Below are 14,551 nucleotides of genomic sequence, written 5' to 3'. Positions count from 1 at the left end.
GACTAATGATGAGCATAGACAACAGAGAGAGAGTTAAGTTCAGAGCTTTTATTTCAAACATGCACTCATTCATGGCTGGTTTATAAGACTCTGTGAGTTAGTCTCTTTTAGCACCAATTTTAAAATACAAACAAGCATTTATGTAACATTTGTTTTATTTATGCATATCTCATTTGTGCATCAGTGGCTGTTAAGTTTATTAAGGGATGCAAGTTATTTTACCCTTGAACACCGTTGTTGACTCATCCCTCCCCAGAAGTAGTGCTTTAAAGGCTGTCTTTAAGCGCAATTCTCAAAACAGCCACAAGATGGCGCCATTATCTGTGAATCCGATTTTCAAAACTGACACCCGATTATGGGAAAATGCTTGAATATCGGGAAAACTATGTATTGGTCGATCTCTCTTTATTTTTTGGACTTTTGATAAAAAGGTCACCATTGTTCCAAATGCCATAAATTTTGATTGCTTTGAGATATCAACACAATATTAGGCCCAGATGCAGCTTGATTTTATGAGCTTCCAATATACTTTCTAATAGTCATCAATAACATCAAAATAAATAAATGGCATCACTTTTCTAGGGTTTTTTCAGCAGTGATGTAACATAAGAACCTCGTTCTTTCAAATGAGACCATGCACTCGTTTATATTGTTTTTGTTGTTGTTGTAGAGTTATAAGCTATTACTTTTAAGAGTGCCACTTAGCCGTGAAATCATAAAAAAAAATGCATTCATGGTGTAAGTGGTTAAAGTTGAACACTTTTTGTACTGAAGGATGACATAGGAAAATCTCATGAAAAACAAACTTCAAATTGCGAAGAATTACAGAGAAAAAAATTAAGAGCGCTCCTTTTATAATCAATGAAGCTGTCGATCAGTTCAGTATGATACTATAGAAGAACAATGGTACATTTAGTAAGAGTAGAATTTGAATTTTCCCTATAAAACTTAGGTTGTTTGTGTAAAAGTAAATTTTATCTGCATCTCAACTCAAGCTCAGTGCTTTACTGTCAATTTCATTTCCAAGAAATAAACATGTAGCCTAATATTACTAACTGCACTTAGTAAAACAAAACAACAGTACTTTTGTAATTTAATTGCCTCTGATTAACAATCCCCCCCTCAGCGTGACTGGTGACACTGCTCTCAAATGTTAGTCTGGAGCCCTGACACTGTAAGTGCATTGAAAGTGCATGCACTGTAAAATGAAGTGCAACTGTTGTAATTATAATCCACGTTTTAAATTCATCCCAAGTATTTTAGTCCTAAAGGCTGATCACACCACACTAAGTAACTGTCAATTTTAAAAACCTTCACAATACATTCAGTAATGTTTAATTTTCCACACTCATAAAATGTTACACATTGTCCAAAGTGAATGCTTGAAGGGTGTCTCTCTCTCTCTCTCTGCCAATGTGTTGTCCTGTAAAGTGGGGCATGAGGGAGCCATTTTGCCATGCTGCATGACTCATCACTTTCCAACTTGCTCTTTACTTTCACCCAACCTGATGTTGCAATCATGCGGTAATAATGGCTGCCACGTCCCCATTTACCCTCATACACAGAGCTTTGATTGTGTTTTAATAAGTGGGCTGAATTTAAATTATGGACACATTTATAATGCTGATTCTCATGCCAAAAAAACCACCTCAGTCTTAGAGGATGCCATAATGCTAGAAAGAGGTTTTGCAAAGTGTTTGCAATCAACAGGTTCAAGTCAAAATCAATGCTTACCAATCTTTAAGTGTCACCTAATCATTATGCACTTTTTTCTTTTCTTTTCTTTTTACAGTACATCTTTGGGGAGTTCAGTCCAGACGAGTTCAATCAGTTCTTTGTGACTCCCCGCTGTTACGTTGAGGTAAGTAATGACACGTGAACACATCTAAAACACATGAAATGTTAGGCAGTCTTAAAGATTTATTGCGTTTGCCTTTTTCTATCCTAGTTTAACTTTAGCATAATTTGTACAATTTGAATGTTTGAGATTTGCAATGGAAATTACATTTTGAAAATCATGTGTAATTTGTCATGTGTTTGTTCTCACAATTTGCAACATCTGAAATGGAATTTTCATTAACAATGTGCTTTATAATCTTTCAGTGTAATCTTTCTTTGAGCCTTTTAAATATTTAATGTTACTACTAGTATAAGAAATGGAAGTGGTAGGCCTAATTTTACATTTAATTTTCCTTTTGATACATAGGAATATGGGAAATGTAACTTCAAATACTGAAATTCACTGCCATCTTGCCTATTACATGTTATGCCATCATACTCTTTATCCACCTTTTCCCCTCCTTTTCTTCTGTACAAAAAATGCACGAGTCATTGTTTATTGCTCATCCTTTGCTGTCCATTCTAATGGACTACTTGCACAACTACTTCTGCGTTCTAGTTAGTACATATCGGGAGTTTCCGGTTAGAGCGTTCAGCGCACCTACATGCATGAGAATGCAGATTATCACTGTTTTATAGCTGCCAATTGATTAAAACAATGGATAATGATCTCTGTATTTATTATCTTGAGCCTGCTGACATTTCCTATAAATATATTTTCTTTCCAGCTGTACATTCTGAATAATAAATAGGCTAAATATATTTTTCCACTAAGCTGCAGCAGTCCTATATGCTTGTCTTCTCATTAACAATTTTTTTTCTCTTTCTGACATTTCATACTTGTTGGGTTTACATTTTTAAATGAAATTGACTATTAAAAGGATTGCTTGTGTGCGCTGGTGTTTATTCCAGTCTTTTATAATAGTTCAATGAATGAATGCTGGCGATTTGCCTGTAACGATGTTATATAGGCTAGGCTATTTAATCAATAACGTACACAGCGTAGAGGAGAATGACAGTCAACTACTTTGAATATTATAGCATTTTGGGCATTAACATGTAAATAGTGAAAAGACTGACATTGAAAAATGACACAGAATGATTAAAATATTTAATCCAAATAAATAAATGTTCGTGGTTCGTACTCAGATATCATATAATAAAGGCTAGATGTCTCGTCCGCGCTGCTGGCCAATGGAGGTCGACGTCCGCACACGGCGGCCATCTTGCCACAGGGAGCTCGCTTACTCGTAACATGGTGCATGTACTTTTAAATAACCATAACTTGCTCAATTTTCTACCGATTTTCAAACGGTTTGGTTTGTTATAAACGTCAGAGATGTAGTTATGACACTGCATACATATGAATAATTATAACAATGGACTTCCATATGAAAGAATTATAGCCACATTAATAACGTTTGTAAGAAACCCGTTTGTAAATCCGTCAAGATTTCAGCGAGATAAGAGGATTTGTGTGCGTGCTGATCACTCACCTTAATTCACAGTCTCCCTGTGGCAAGATGGCCGCCGGTGATGCCGGAAGTGACTCCGCTGTAAGACATCTAGCCTTTATTATGATATCTATGGTTTGTACTGATGTTATTCATCTGTTCTCACACACTTCAGCGTCGCAGTCACTAGTTTAGATGAACACTGACACCCTGTGGTGAAATAATGGCGTATTTTCAACACCCGCTGCTTTCTCAGATCGGCTTGGGTTGGATTTAAAACTTCATGTTCTGATAAGTTTGGAAAATTCTGCACACAGTAAACTAGTGTTGTCACGGTACCAAAATTTCAGTATTCGGTACCGATACCAGTGAAAATCCACGGTTCTCGGTACCAATTTCGGTACCAAAGCTTAATTTAGATTAAATTTACATCATTATATTAAAGTGTATATCACAAAGATGGAAACTGTAGTATTAAAAACACTTTACAATAAGATTCCATTTGTTAGATAACATTAGATAAAATGACCTAACAAAAAAAAACAATAGTTATATAGGCCTACTGTCGCAATTATTCTCCTTTAGGGGTTAATTTAAAAATACATTTTTAAAATCAAAAGTTAACATTATTTCTGTTAACATTATTTAATGCACAATGAATGAAGTGAACAAACATGACCAATCAAGTGTTTTGTATTAAATAACATTCACAAACATTAATTAATGTTGTAAAAATATATTGTTCACTCAATGTGTTATGTTAGATAACGCATTAAGTGATGTTAATGAATGGTATCTTATTGTAGCATTACCAAACTATACAGGAGATAAAATGTTTTATTTGACTTGACTATACTTTTATTTAATCCAAAACTGTATTCATATTTAACTTTAAAAGGGCTTTTTAAACCTGCTAAGAGTTATCCAGCCAAGAATAAGACTAGAACTGCTTTTCTGACGGACTGATATTAATGACGGCTTTTTATTTCTCATCTCCATAAATATATCTAGTAGTAAAGCTAATGCAAGGGCTAGAAATCAATTAATAGGCCTATGTCACACTTCCTCGTCGTCATGGAGAGCGCAGTTCGCACAAGCGTTTGTACTCCCGTGGCGTCTGTCGTTGCTATGCATCCATGAACGCACATGGAAAAGCGAGCGCGCCGCTTCTATTATGAGCGCACTTGCCGCGCGCCATTTGAAATAACGTATCTGCACGCGCAAAAACATCAGCACCACATCAGCAGCAGCACCGCCGCCGATCGCCATCAGCGCTTTTATGAAGAGGACGCAACTGCACGCGCTTCGGGCATGCACGCGCATCAAGTACCGGGTTTGAGAAAACCTGGTACCGTGACGTTTAAAAAAAATTAGTACCGACTTGGTACCGAAGTACCGGGTCTTTTGACAACACTACAGTAAACATCAGAATATCCCTTCTCCTGTCAATAAAAATTGCCATATTTTTTTATCTTATTGCGGACACTCATTTTAGTTGCCGTTTGTTCAACTCATTGACCACAGTACATTGAAAGTAAACATAACCGGAAATAAGGGAGACGTACTATTTCCGAACGGAAGTGCGTCACGAAGCTCAGTGCAAGTGGTCCATTGCAGATTAAACTCTGGCCTTCCACTCCAAATGTTACCCGTTTAGATAACATGCATTTAAATTTATAGTATAGGTTATGGAATAAATGTTTGTTTGTATGTGCTTTTATTGAATTCATGTGATTGAGTGATCTCATGCTAATTTCTTATCAGCTTCCCCCCTTCAATGATAAAGTCTCCTGCATCAGCCATTCCTCAGGTAAGATCAAAGCCTCACCTGAATGTTCCTACAAATACTGACACAGAAATAAAGATATGAGATACAGATATGAGATCCTTAGCACAATTAAGCCCACATAAGCGCACAGATTGGTTTTCATGTATTATCCATTGACCATAGCTTACATCTTCACACATGAAATACAGAATTCATAATATTCATCTGTCCTATTCACATCCGAATCATTAATTGGTAGAATGGCCCTCATTCATCAATGAGTTGAATATAAACATCCTTAGGCTACGTGCCCATCTCTGTAGTCTTAATAATCTTTCCCGAGACAGTATCATATTGCCCTCTCAGGTAGTTGTGACCTTCACCCTCATCTGTATCAATTATTTAGGAGGTTACTGCACTCCTGCTGTGCCTTACATAACGGAATCATTGAGACGGCAGGTTTGCGGTGAGTTTTCGGTCCACTACACAGCGCCTTACTCTTCTGTTTTTGTTGCAGAACTCAACACTCAGGTCTTAAACACTGACAGCTTTCTAAACCTTCCCCTTTATCTACCTTAAACCCTTACTTATTCTTGCCTGTCCATTTAATCTTTGGAGCTTTGCATGCCTAGGTGCCAGGCGTCTCTCTGGCGCATATATGCATCTACCTGCAGTGCTTGGAGTTGATGGGAGGCTTTTGACACTTTTTTTTTTTAAACTTTTTTTTATATTACTTTTCTGGAAATTCTGTCTCAAAGCCCATCACATCTCAAGAGTGGACTAAGAATGTGATTTCATGGACCGTCTTTCAGGACCTCTAACAGAACTTGACAGTCTACAACCTGCTTATGAGTTCGTCCTTCATGCTGTCCTAAAATAAAATCTAAAATGAATACTAACAAGAATGTGGTCTTATCTATTCATGTATCCATTGCTTGGGAACTTGTGTTCCCGTGATGACTTCTGGTATCATTGATTTTTGCTAATTTTGAGACCCAAAGTCTCAGAGTAATTGCATTCACTAACGCTGCTTTCATTCACTTCAAACTATCCTTCACTGCTTACTCTGCACAGTTCAGTACCACAGCCACTTTTAAATCAGATTCTTTGTATTTGATTAATAACTACATGATGCATTGTGTAAAAAAAACTAAAAAAAATAAATCATCATTGTTCATGTTTTTAGCCTTCAGTATTGCTTATTGAATGATCAGAATAAGATTTCTAACTGTAAACTAAGTTGTATCTTTTTATTTAAAATCGAGAAGTTAACTATAGAAATGCCAGTTTGGTTTAGCCTGTTTATGTGCATCAATCTAACTGATGTTTTGATCTGCAGGAGAGGACTACCAGCATATCGAGTTTGGTGTGGATGAGGTAATAAATGCAGAGCCTGTGGCAGTGAGAGACTCACTGTACAAAGTCTCCAGCACTCTTAATCCTCAGGCCCCTGAGTTCATCTTAGGCTGCCAACCATCTCAGAAGGCCTTTCCCACAGCCACGCCGGTCGCTGATATCCCAGATGGTGCCGACTTCAACTCCCTATGCTGCGACGACTCCGAGACCTCAGTCCATCAGAGCTGTTCAGACATGGATGGGGTTTCGGGTGGCTTGGGACAACGGAAGAAAAAGAAAAAACGTCCGCCAGGATACTACAACTACCTGGAGGGTTCCAACAGCACCGGCGTGGCCACAGATGGAGTGGGGGCATCAGGCCTCGTTAACGGACATACTTTAAATGCTTCACTCCTGGGTTCAGAGGACATGATGGGGGACATGCTAGCTGAGGCTGAGCTCATCCCCCCAAATTCTGTAACATCCACCACACCCCAAACCGCCCCTCTTTCCCATCAGAGGACTTGTGAAAGCCCTGACAATTCAACATTGGACTTGACGAGTGGAGCTGCCTCTTTGTCAGACAGAAACGGGGCAGCTTCTTTGTCTACTTCCTCTTCTTCGTCCTCTCAGAGCAGTGGGGTTGCACAGGGTGGCAGGACTGCAGAGCAACATGCAGAACCCCCAGCTTTAGAGAGCCCAGTACTCCTGGGTAATGGAGGACACAGCTCCTCTCCACCATCTCCTCTTCCCCCTGCTGCTGCTCTGGCCACCCCCACAACCACAATTCCTGCTACTACTGATCAGAGGGAGGCCGAGGGCTCGGGGGAGGCTAACGGGCTGCAAGAGACTGCCTCGGCTGCTGGAGCCGCAGATGAACTCCAAGACTCGTCTGAAATGGGCGAGGTGCAGTCCTCTTCCTCTGTTACCCCTCTTTCCTTAGACTCTGAAGTTCAGCCGGTAGTCTCGCCTGTTCCCCCTGCAGCGCCTGTTGCCAACCCTCCGAAATCCTGGGCCAGCCTCTTCCACAACTCCAAGCCTCTGCCTGGAGGTCCTCAGGCTTATGTTGAGGTGAAGAGCGTGCCTGCTGTTGTCGAGATCACTCCAGCTGCCTCTGAGTTGCCTGAAAAGGTCAATGAGGTGCATGAGGGCCCTGTCCCTGTGTCTGAAGACCCTATGGCCCCAAAATTGGCAGGTAAAATGATATGAGAATGTTAATGGTTTCGAGTCCAAACTGTAAAGAATGTTGTTTTGCACAAAAATGCCAATCAACTGTCTGTTTTTAAGCGAATGCTGGCTTGCCTAAAGTGATGGTTCACCCAAAAAACGAAAACTGTCGGTTACTCACCCTCATAATGTACCAGATCTATAAGACTTTAGTTCATCTTCAAAACACAAATGAAGATATTTAATGAAATCGGAGAGATTTGTCACTCCATTGAAGGTCCATTCCACTAAAAGTTAAATGTAATCCATATGGATCAAGTGATATAATCCAAGGTTTCTGAAGAGTCTTTTAATTTAGGCTTTTATTCACATTGATCAAAGCACATAAAATATGGTAAACAAAATCTCAACCATACTACTTTGATGCGCTAGAACAAATCGCTTTACCTCTTCCCCTTAATATACCCCTTTAAGTATTTTTGTATCATTGGTTCACATGATCAAGGCCTCACTCTGTAGATATTTCTCATTTATTAGCCAACTGATGTCAGTTAACTAACATATTATCTTTAAATCATCAGTTTTAATCTGTTAAATTTAATGATTTATCTTAAAGAAATTTCTGAATAATCGTTTATCTTAATGAAATTTCTGAATAATCATTTATCTTAATGAATTTCTGTCTTTGAAGTAGGACTGTGAATTGATACATATGTCCCGATTCAATTCCGATTAGCAAGATCTCGTTTCGATTCAGTGAAACATTTTCACTGGCCCCACCAAAGAGTTTTTGTTTTTGTTGTTTTTAAACCCATATATCTTTGTATTGTAATAAGGTGAAATTTCGCAATTTACATAATTTCAATACCACAGCTAAAACTACTAAATAAATTATGAACGCTATTATAGACAAGTAAACAGAAATTAATAAAAAAAGAACAAATAATCAAACTACAAGTAATGGGACAAATAATTACAGTAGAACAAAGATGCAAATAAAAAAATGTACATGAAAAAACTTCTAACAGTTTATTTCTGAAAGGTCTAACCGTAGTTTATTAGGCTGTTGTCACTTTAAGACTAATGCACTGATACAATATACTGTTACACATTCTTTCTTAACTGTGTATGTTCACTTAAGACATAACTAACTGTTTATTAGGATACTCGCCTAAACGGGCATTTTGAGGTACATTTTTGTGAGTTTGTCTGTTCAAGTGCAAAGGAGGCATGAAAGAGAACTTGTTGTTATTAGTACGTTGTCTGAGAAGCAGCTTTCTGTGCGCGCACAAAACTTCTCACGCATCGCACGCGAGTTATTTCACGTCGTCTTGCGCTTGAATGTTTAAATTGGCAAGGCTTAAAAACACGTGAAAATTATTAACTTTAGTGACCATGCAGTACTGTCTGGAATGTCTTTTACACTGAACCTGCTTCCGCCATGTTAAGCACGGAATGAAAGGCCATAGTCCCCGTTGTAACATCGTGCAAGGTAAAAAAAGAGGATGGCATCTTGTGTAGAAGACTAGTAATAAGGTTAGCGTCAATCATATATTATGTCCAACGTTTGAGGAAATTAGTACAAAAAAAGAACGATATCGAATCGACCACATTTAAAAAAACAATTAATCGAAAAATCAAATTTTTTCCCCCTAGCCCTACTATAAAGAGTCTTCAAGCTGCTCTTTTGCCTACAATGACCGTTCATTGGGACCATGTCTGTCAAGCTTAAAAAAAGCACCATGAAAGCAGTCCGTTCATCTTGTGTGCTATATTTCAGATCTTCTGAAGCCATAAAATAGCGGTGTATGATAAATAGACTGAGAATGTTGCCATCATTTGTTTGATTGCTTTCAAATTGAATTTGGTGTCTCTTGAGGTGGACAGACATGGTCACTACGTCTTGTTGCTATATGGAAGAGGGCTGCATAAATGTTCTTAAGATTTTCCTTTTGTATTACTTTGAAGAAAATAACAGCATTTGGGTTTGGAACATTGAGTGAATAATGGAAGTACCGGTATGTTTATCTAAGTGTGAACTATTCCTTTTTAATTCTGTGTGGTTCATGTTTCTGTCCACAAGATGGCGGCGGCAGCCTGTTTTGCTGATCTGTAGGCGGCACCCATAAGCTCCTCTGTGGGCCCTAATCACTTCAAGGCCTTTTTGCTCACAATTCTTTTAAAACCGCATTTCCTCAACTTGTTGCTCAAATGAATCATGACAGGTTTTGAGGAAAGGCCCACCAAGGTGCTGTGTTTAGTTTACCCATGATATTGTTAACAATGTTCAGAATGTTTCTCCATCTGAAGAACAAAAGCAGGGAGGTTTCTTGTCCAGAGCCTGAGTGTTGATTTGCTACAATGGCTACTGTTCATTCAACACACCTCTACAATTATTTCTTGACCTTGGAACCAATCACTGGGACTCTACACTGCATTAAATCTTTCTCTGGGTTTCCCCTGCTGTTCCTCAAATATGAGAAATCTTGCGCAAGACCTTTTAAAAAAAAAAAAGACATGGTGATAATTTTTCAATCTGACTTTTTAAACAGATGTGTGGTGTATTGTGTAGACTTGCCAAATTATTATGGGCCACATTCTGTTGATATTAGAATTGGCTTATGTGGCACTAAAACATTCTAGACTTTTTCTCCTGGGTAAATGCATGTTCTGTTGCATAACAGGAAGAGCATCTGCTTGATTGATGGCATTTATATCACTATTTCAGATGTGTTTTTCTTCAAAGCAGTTAATGATAGGATTTATTAACATGTGAATCTGTTTTTTATTATACATGTATACTTGTGCAAAAAAAGCTGCAACAAGTGTCTTTCCATCAGCATTCCTTTTGTCATGCGCTAATCTCCCCTGATGTAAGACACTTGGACAGGCACTAAGTGGAGATGAATCTGTTCTTTTCCTGACCATTGGCTGCCCTCGTATGTTTTAGTTTTCAGAATAAATCTACAGAGTGCCGTTATGCATTTTGATGAATTTCTGTACTAGGTTTTTTTTTTCTTTTTTTTTTTTTTAGATGTGGCCTGTTTTAAATCTATCCAGCCACAGACATGCAATAATACAAGCTTAAATTAGTGACATTATTTAGATTTACATGACCATAGCTGTCTTTCTCTTTTCTTTTTTTTTTTGCTACTGTAACTTAAGTCAACATGAAACGAAAAATTGACTATGCACATTACTGGTCTTATGTACAATTCATCATCATTTCAAATCAAATTACTTTCCTTTTCTTCTGATGTTATTTAATAGCCAAATTAGCTTCTGAGTAGGGATGCACCCAAATTTAGGCTCAATTTTCCTTTCGGTGCATTCCTACTTCTGAGACATTCTCATCACATTACAAAAGTACAATGGGTTCCAAAATGTTTTTATGTCCCCACTGTCCAAAGAAAGATAAATGGATTGCTTTTTGTATTTTTTTTTAGTTCAGCTATGCATGCTACTTTAATTCTATTAAAATATGATAAATTCAGATTTCCACGTTACCATGGGAGCTGTAGCATTATTTCAGCCTCCCTTCCTAGGCGTGGTACATAAATCTCATCATTTTTCCACAATCAGCTTCATGTGCATCAGTCACATCAGCAACGTTGGAGTAATGAACATCACATCGTTTTCCATTTCTTCTAGTGATTGATTATGATGGTTGTCTAGATTTGTGTCTTTAGACTTTGTATCTAGTTAAATGTCTTTTTGAATGGAAAGATCTCATGTAAATGTGTCCCAAAAAACAATCAGGTAGACTAGTCATGAGCCGCGTTTCCACCACAGGAACTTTCCCCAGGAACTTGTGACTTTGGGCTGGTACTCAGTGTGTTTGACTTCAGGGTCTAAATGAAGGCTTTGAGCTTAAATGCAGAGGATGAAATCCAGTGGGAGCTGAGAAGTCGCACGTAGTCCTATGTCACCGCACTAATTTGCCAAATCTTCACAGTACTTTAGACCGCGATGGAAATGCAGACAGCAACAGGTCTGGGGGATAAAGTTCCTGGTACAAATTGTTTCCGGGTAATTTCGGTGGAAACGCGGCTATACGGGGCTTTCGTGAAGACTGCCTAGTTGTTCGGGCAACTCGCCTGTTAGTTAATCCTAAAAATATGTGGTTTTGCACCTCCCTAGTGTTTCATTCACAAACATGATTTATTTTTCTTTCCATCCATCAGAATTAATTGAGAATGTGAAGTTGATACACAAACCAGTGTCTTTGCAACCAAGAGGACTGATAAACAAGGGAAACTGGTGCTATATCAATGCTGTATCCTTTTTCTTTGCCTCAGATCATCCAGTCTTATTGAGCTGTTTAAACAATAATGAATCGTCAAGCCTTTCTTGTCCTATTTGTTTATTGTCACTTGACTCTCAGCTTTAGACCCTGCAGGCCCTGATTGCGTGTCCCCCCATGTATCATTTGATGAAGTCTATTCCCCTTTTAAGTGAGACTCAGAGACCCTGCACATCCACACCCATGATGGATAACTTGTAAGTTTCAGGCTTTTTTCTGTCCTAAATATTACTATCATTTTTATTACAGTGTGTTTATATGAATATGATGTGGAATGTCAAAGCATATCATCTATTCTAAGACTTTATTGGCATTAGAGGGACTAATGTGATCAATCTTAATATGTTACTACTCAAAACGTGGACCACATGCGGCCCTTGAGCCATGTTTTTGCGGCCCACTGATGTCATCATCATCATGGCAACTGCATCTATAATAACCATAATTTTTTTCCCCCTTTTGAATAAGTTGGGTGGGTGGTGTGACCTACATGGTATGTCAATAGAAATGTCAACTGGTCAAGATGCCAAACAGAAAACTATAGCCTACTTTGGATGAGCCAAGAGTGAAATAGTTGTGTAATTAATCAGAATAAAGCATTACAGGTTTTAAATTTTTTTGTTTTGAAGTCAAGTGTTATATAATGGGAAGCATCTGTTCGTACACTGATGCCAGATTTATTGTCCATAATAAATGAATGATAATATATTTTAGATTGTGTCAAAGTTTCAAATTAAGATGAAAATATAAATCAAATCAGATGCAGTAACTGGGTGGCTGCTTTCATTTGAAATGTGCAGACCTGACCTCAACTAAACATTTTGGTTTACTTTAATCAAATTTGTGCAAAACACAACAAATGCATATAGTTTTTGATAAATTCAATCATTTTTATTGTGATATTTTTGGACCAAATTCACTTTTTTATAGTATTGTATGCTTGCTGCCACATTCATAAATTGCTATAAACATTTGGAGTGTGGCCCTAAAGCTAAAGAGATCCTGCTTTCTAAAGAATTAGCCTAGTTACAGACTGTGTTAGGCTGTTTAATTCCATTTACTGCATGCAGGGAAGTTCATTTATTAATTTTTTTTTATATATAGTTTTGACCATACTCTTTTGTCTTGTAGTGTTCGGCTTGTGAATGAGTTCAGCAATATGCCTGTCCCTTCCAAGGCTAAACAGCAAGGTAATGTCTGTCCAGAGATAATGAAGGACAACATCTTTACATTCCTTTTTTCACATGTGTATTTATATATTATATTATCCTCTGCTTCTCTTGTAGCTGCTGGAGAGAAGATAATGAAAGACCTTAGAGTGGGTGTTCCTTTTGAACCCACCTACATCTATAAACTCCTCACCCTCATCAAATCAAGCCTTTCTGAGAAGGTAAGCAGCATCGAGACTGGACGGTTTACAATAAAGCCCATTGTTTAATTGGACTTGGTAAGGCCCCAGCACTGTTTTTGGAGGGCCCCCAGTGGTACACAGGGAAAACAACTACAATTACAAATCTAGTTTAGGTAATGATTGGTTGTTATTGCCACCAACAATTCATTAGTCACTTAGTTTCACAATTACTGGCACCTGAACAATGAGGTCAGAATGATAGACACCAGTACTTGGCACACCTGAGGACAGGACCTTCCTGTTCCATCCCTGTTTGTATATGTCTGCACATTACTAACATTCAGGAATGAGTCAGGAAACTAATGAACAGATTAAAGCAGAAAGATAAAGCCCTCAGTTATGGCATTCCTCAGCCATTAATGAGCTGAATCAGTGGATACAGAGTCTTTCGGATGTGGAAGAACGACAGCGTGTCTGAACAAAGCTGGCTTAGCTGGCGGTATACGGAGGATGAGCATATCCCTTGTTGCCTAACTCATAAAAATTAGGGTTCTAAAAGGGTGTTTTTGCCGCAATGCATTTTAATATGATTTCCACTATAAAGAATGTACAATAGAAAGGTTCCATTGATGCCTTTTAGATTTAAAAGTGTATGATTTCAACAGTTGATAAAATATAAGAGAATTTATTCTTATTCCAGTTTTGTTAAGAAATAAGCATTGCTGTAATTATCATTTTGTTGTCTTATTAGGCATATGGTGCCTTGAATGCCAGTATATCTGGAAGTATTACCTTAATTTAAAAGCTTAGTCATTGTCTGACTGGTAACTGCTTTTGGTTTGAAATCCAGTAAGTGTAGCGTAATGTGTGGTGGATGAGTAAAGTCTGTCATGTATTAATGATCTCTCTGTCTTTCTCTCAGGGTCGCCAAGAGGATGCAGAGGAGTACCTTGGTTTCATTTTAAACGGACTGCATGAGGAAATGCTGGCACTGAAGAAGCTTATTTCTCCACAAGAAGAAAGTATGTTCCTTTCTAATTTCTGCAGTGTTTGCAAGAGAATTGTCTCTCAGCTGGTGTCCTGCCCACTCTAGATTTGTCAGGTTTCTGATTGCTTCATATTAACTAGATGTCTGTTTCTGTCTTTGAGTAGAAGCCCCTACGCCAAATGGGCCTGAGTCTCAGCCTGGTGTGGAGGAAGACCCTGCTGAGAAGGAAGAAGGTAGTGATGATGAGTGGGAACAGGTCGGTCCCAGAAACAAAACCTCCATCACCCGGCAGGCAGATTTCATCCGCACACCTATCACCGACATATTCGGTGGCCACATCAGGTAG

The 14,551-nt window shown here is 38.3% G+C and overlaps 1 protein-coding gene across 3 annotated transcripts in view; it reads left to right on the top strand.

Annotated features, from left to right (window-relative positions):
- Positions 1 to 14,551, top strand: part of usp10 (ubiquitin specific peptidase 10) — a 45,604-nt gene that overhangs the window by 21,708 nt on the left and 9,345 nt on the right. For 2 of the 3 annotated variants that reach the window (XM_082161304.1, XM_082161305.1), the window contains exons 2-11: positions 1,793 to 1,861; positions 5,058 to 5,103; positions 5,468 to 5,527; positions 6,401 to 7,591; positions 11,748 to 11,839; positions 11,954 to 12,063; positions 12,998 to 13,056; positions 13,153 to 13,256; positions 14,140 to 14,239; positions 14,370 to 14,547. In XM_082161304.1, coding sequence (XP_082017430.1) covers positions 1,793 to 1,861; positions 5,058 to 5,103; positions 5,468 to 5,527; positions 6,401 to 7,591; positions 11,748 to 11,839; positions 11,954 to 12,063; positions 12,998 to 13,056; positions 13,153 to 13,256; positions 14,140 to 14,239; positions 14,370 to 14,547 — 2,009 coding nt within the window. The remainder of the gene's footprint in view (positions 1 to 1,792; positions 1,862 to 5,057; positions 5,104 to 5,467; positions 5,528 to 6,400; positions 7,592 to 11,747; positions 11,840 to 11,953; positions 12,064 to 12,997; positions 13,057 to 13,152; positions 13,257 to 14,139; positions 14,240 to 14,369; positions 14,548 to 14,551) is intronic. The other variant, XM_082161306.1, reaches the window with a different exon arrangement.

Source organism: Leuciscus leuciscus (assembly GCF_965113295.1).
Source record: "Leuciscus leuciscus genome assembly, chromosome: 2".
NCBI classification, from domain to species: Eukaryota; Metazoa; Chordata; class Actinopteri; order Cypriniformes; family Leuciscidae; genus Leuciscus; species Leuciscus leuciscus.
This window is presented reverse-complemented; position numbering and strand designations above follow the sequence as displayed.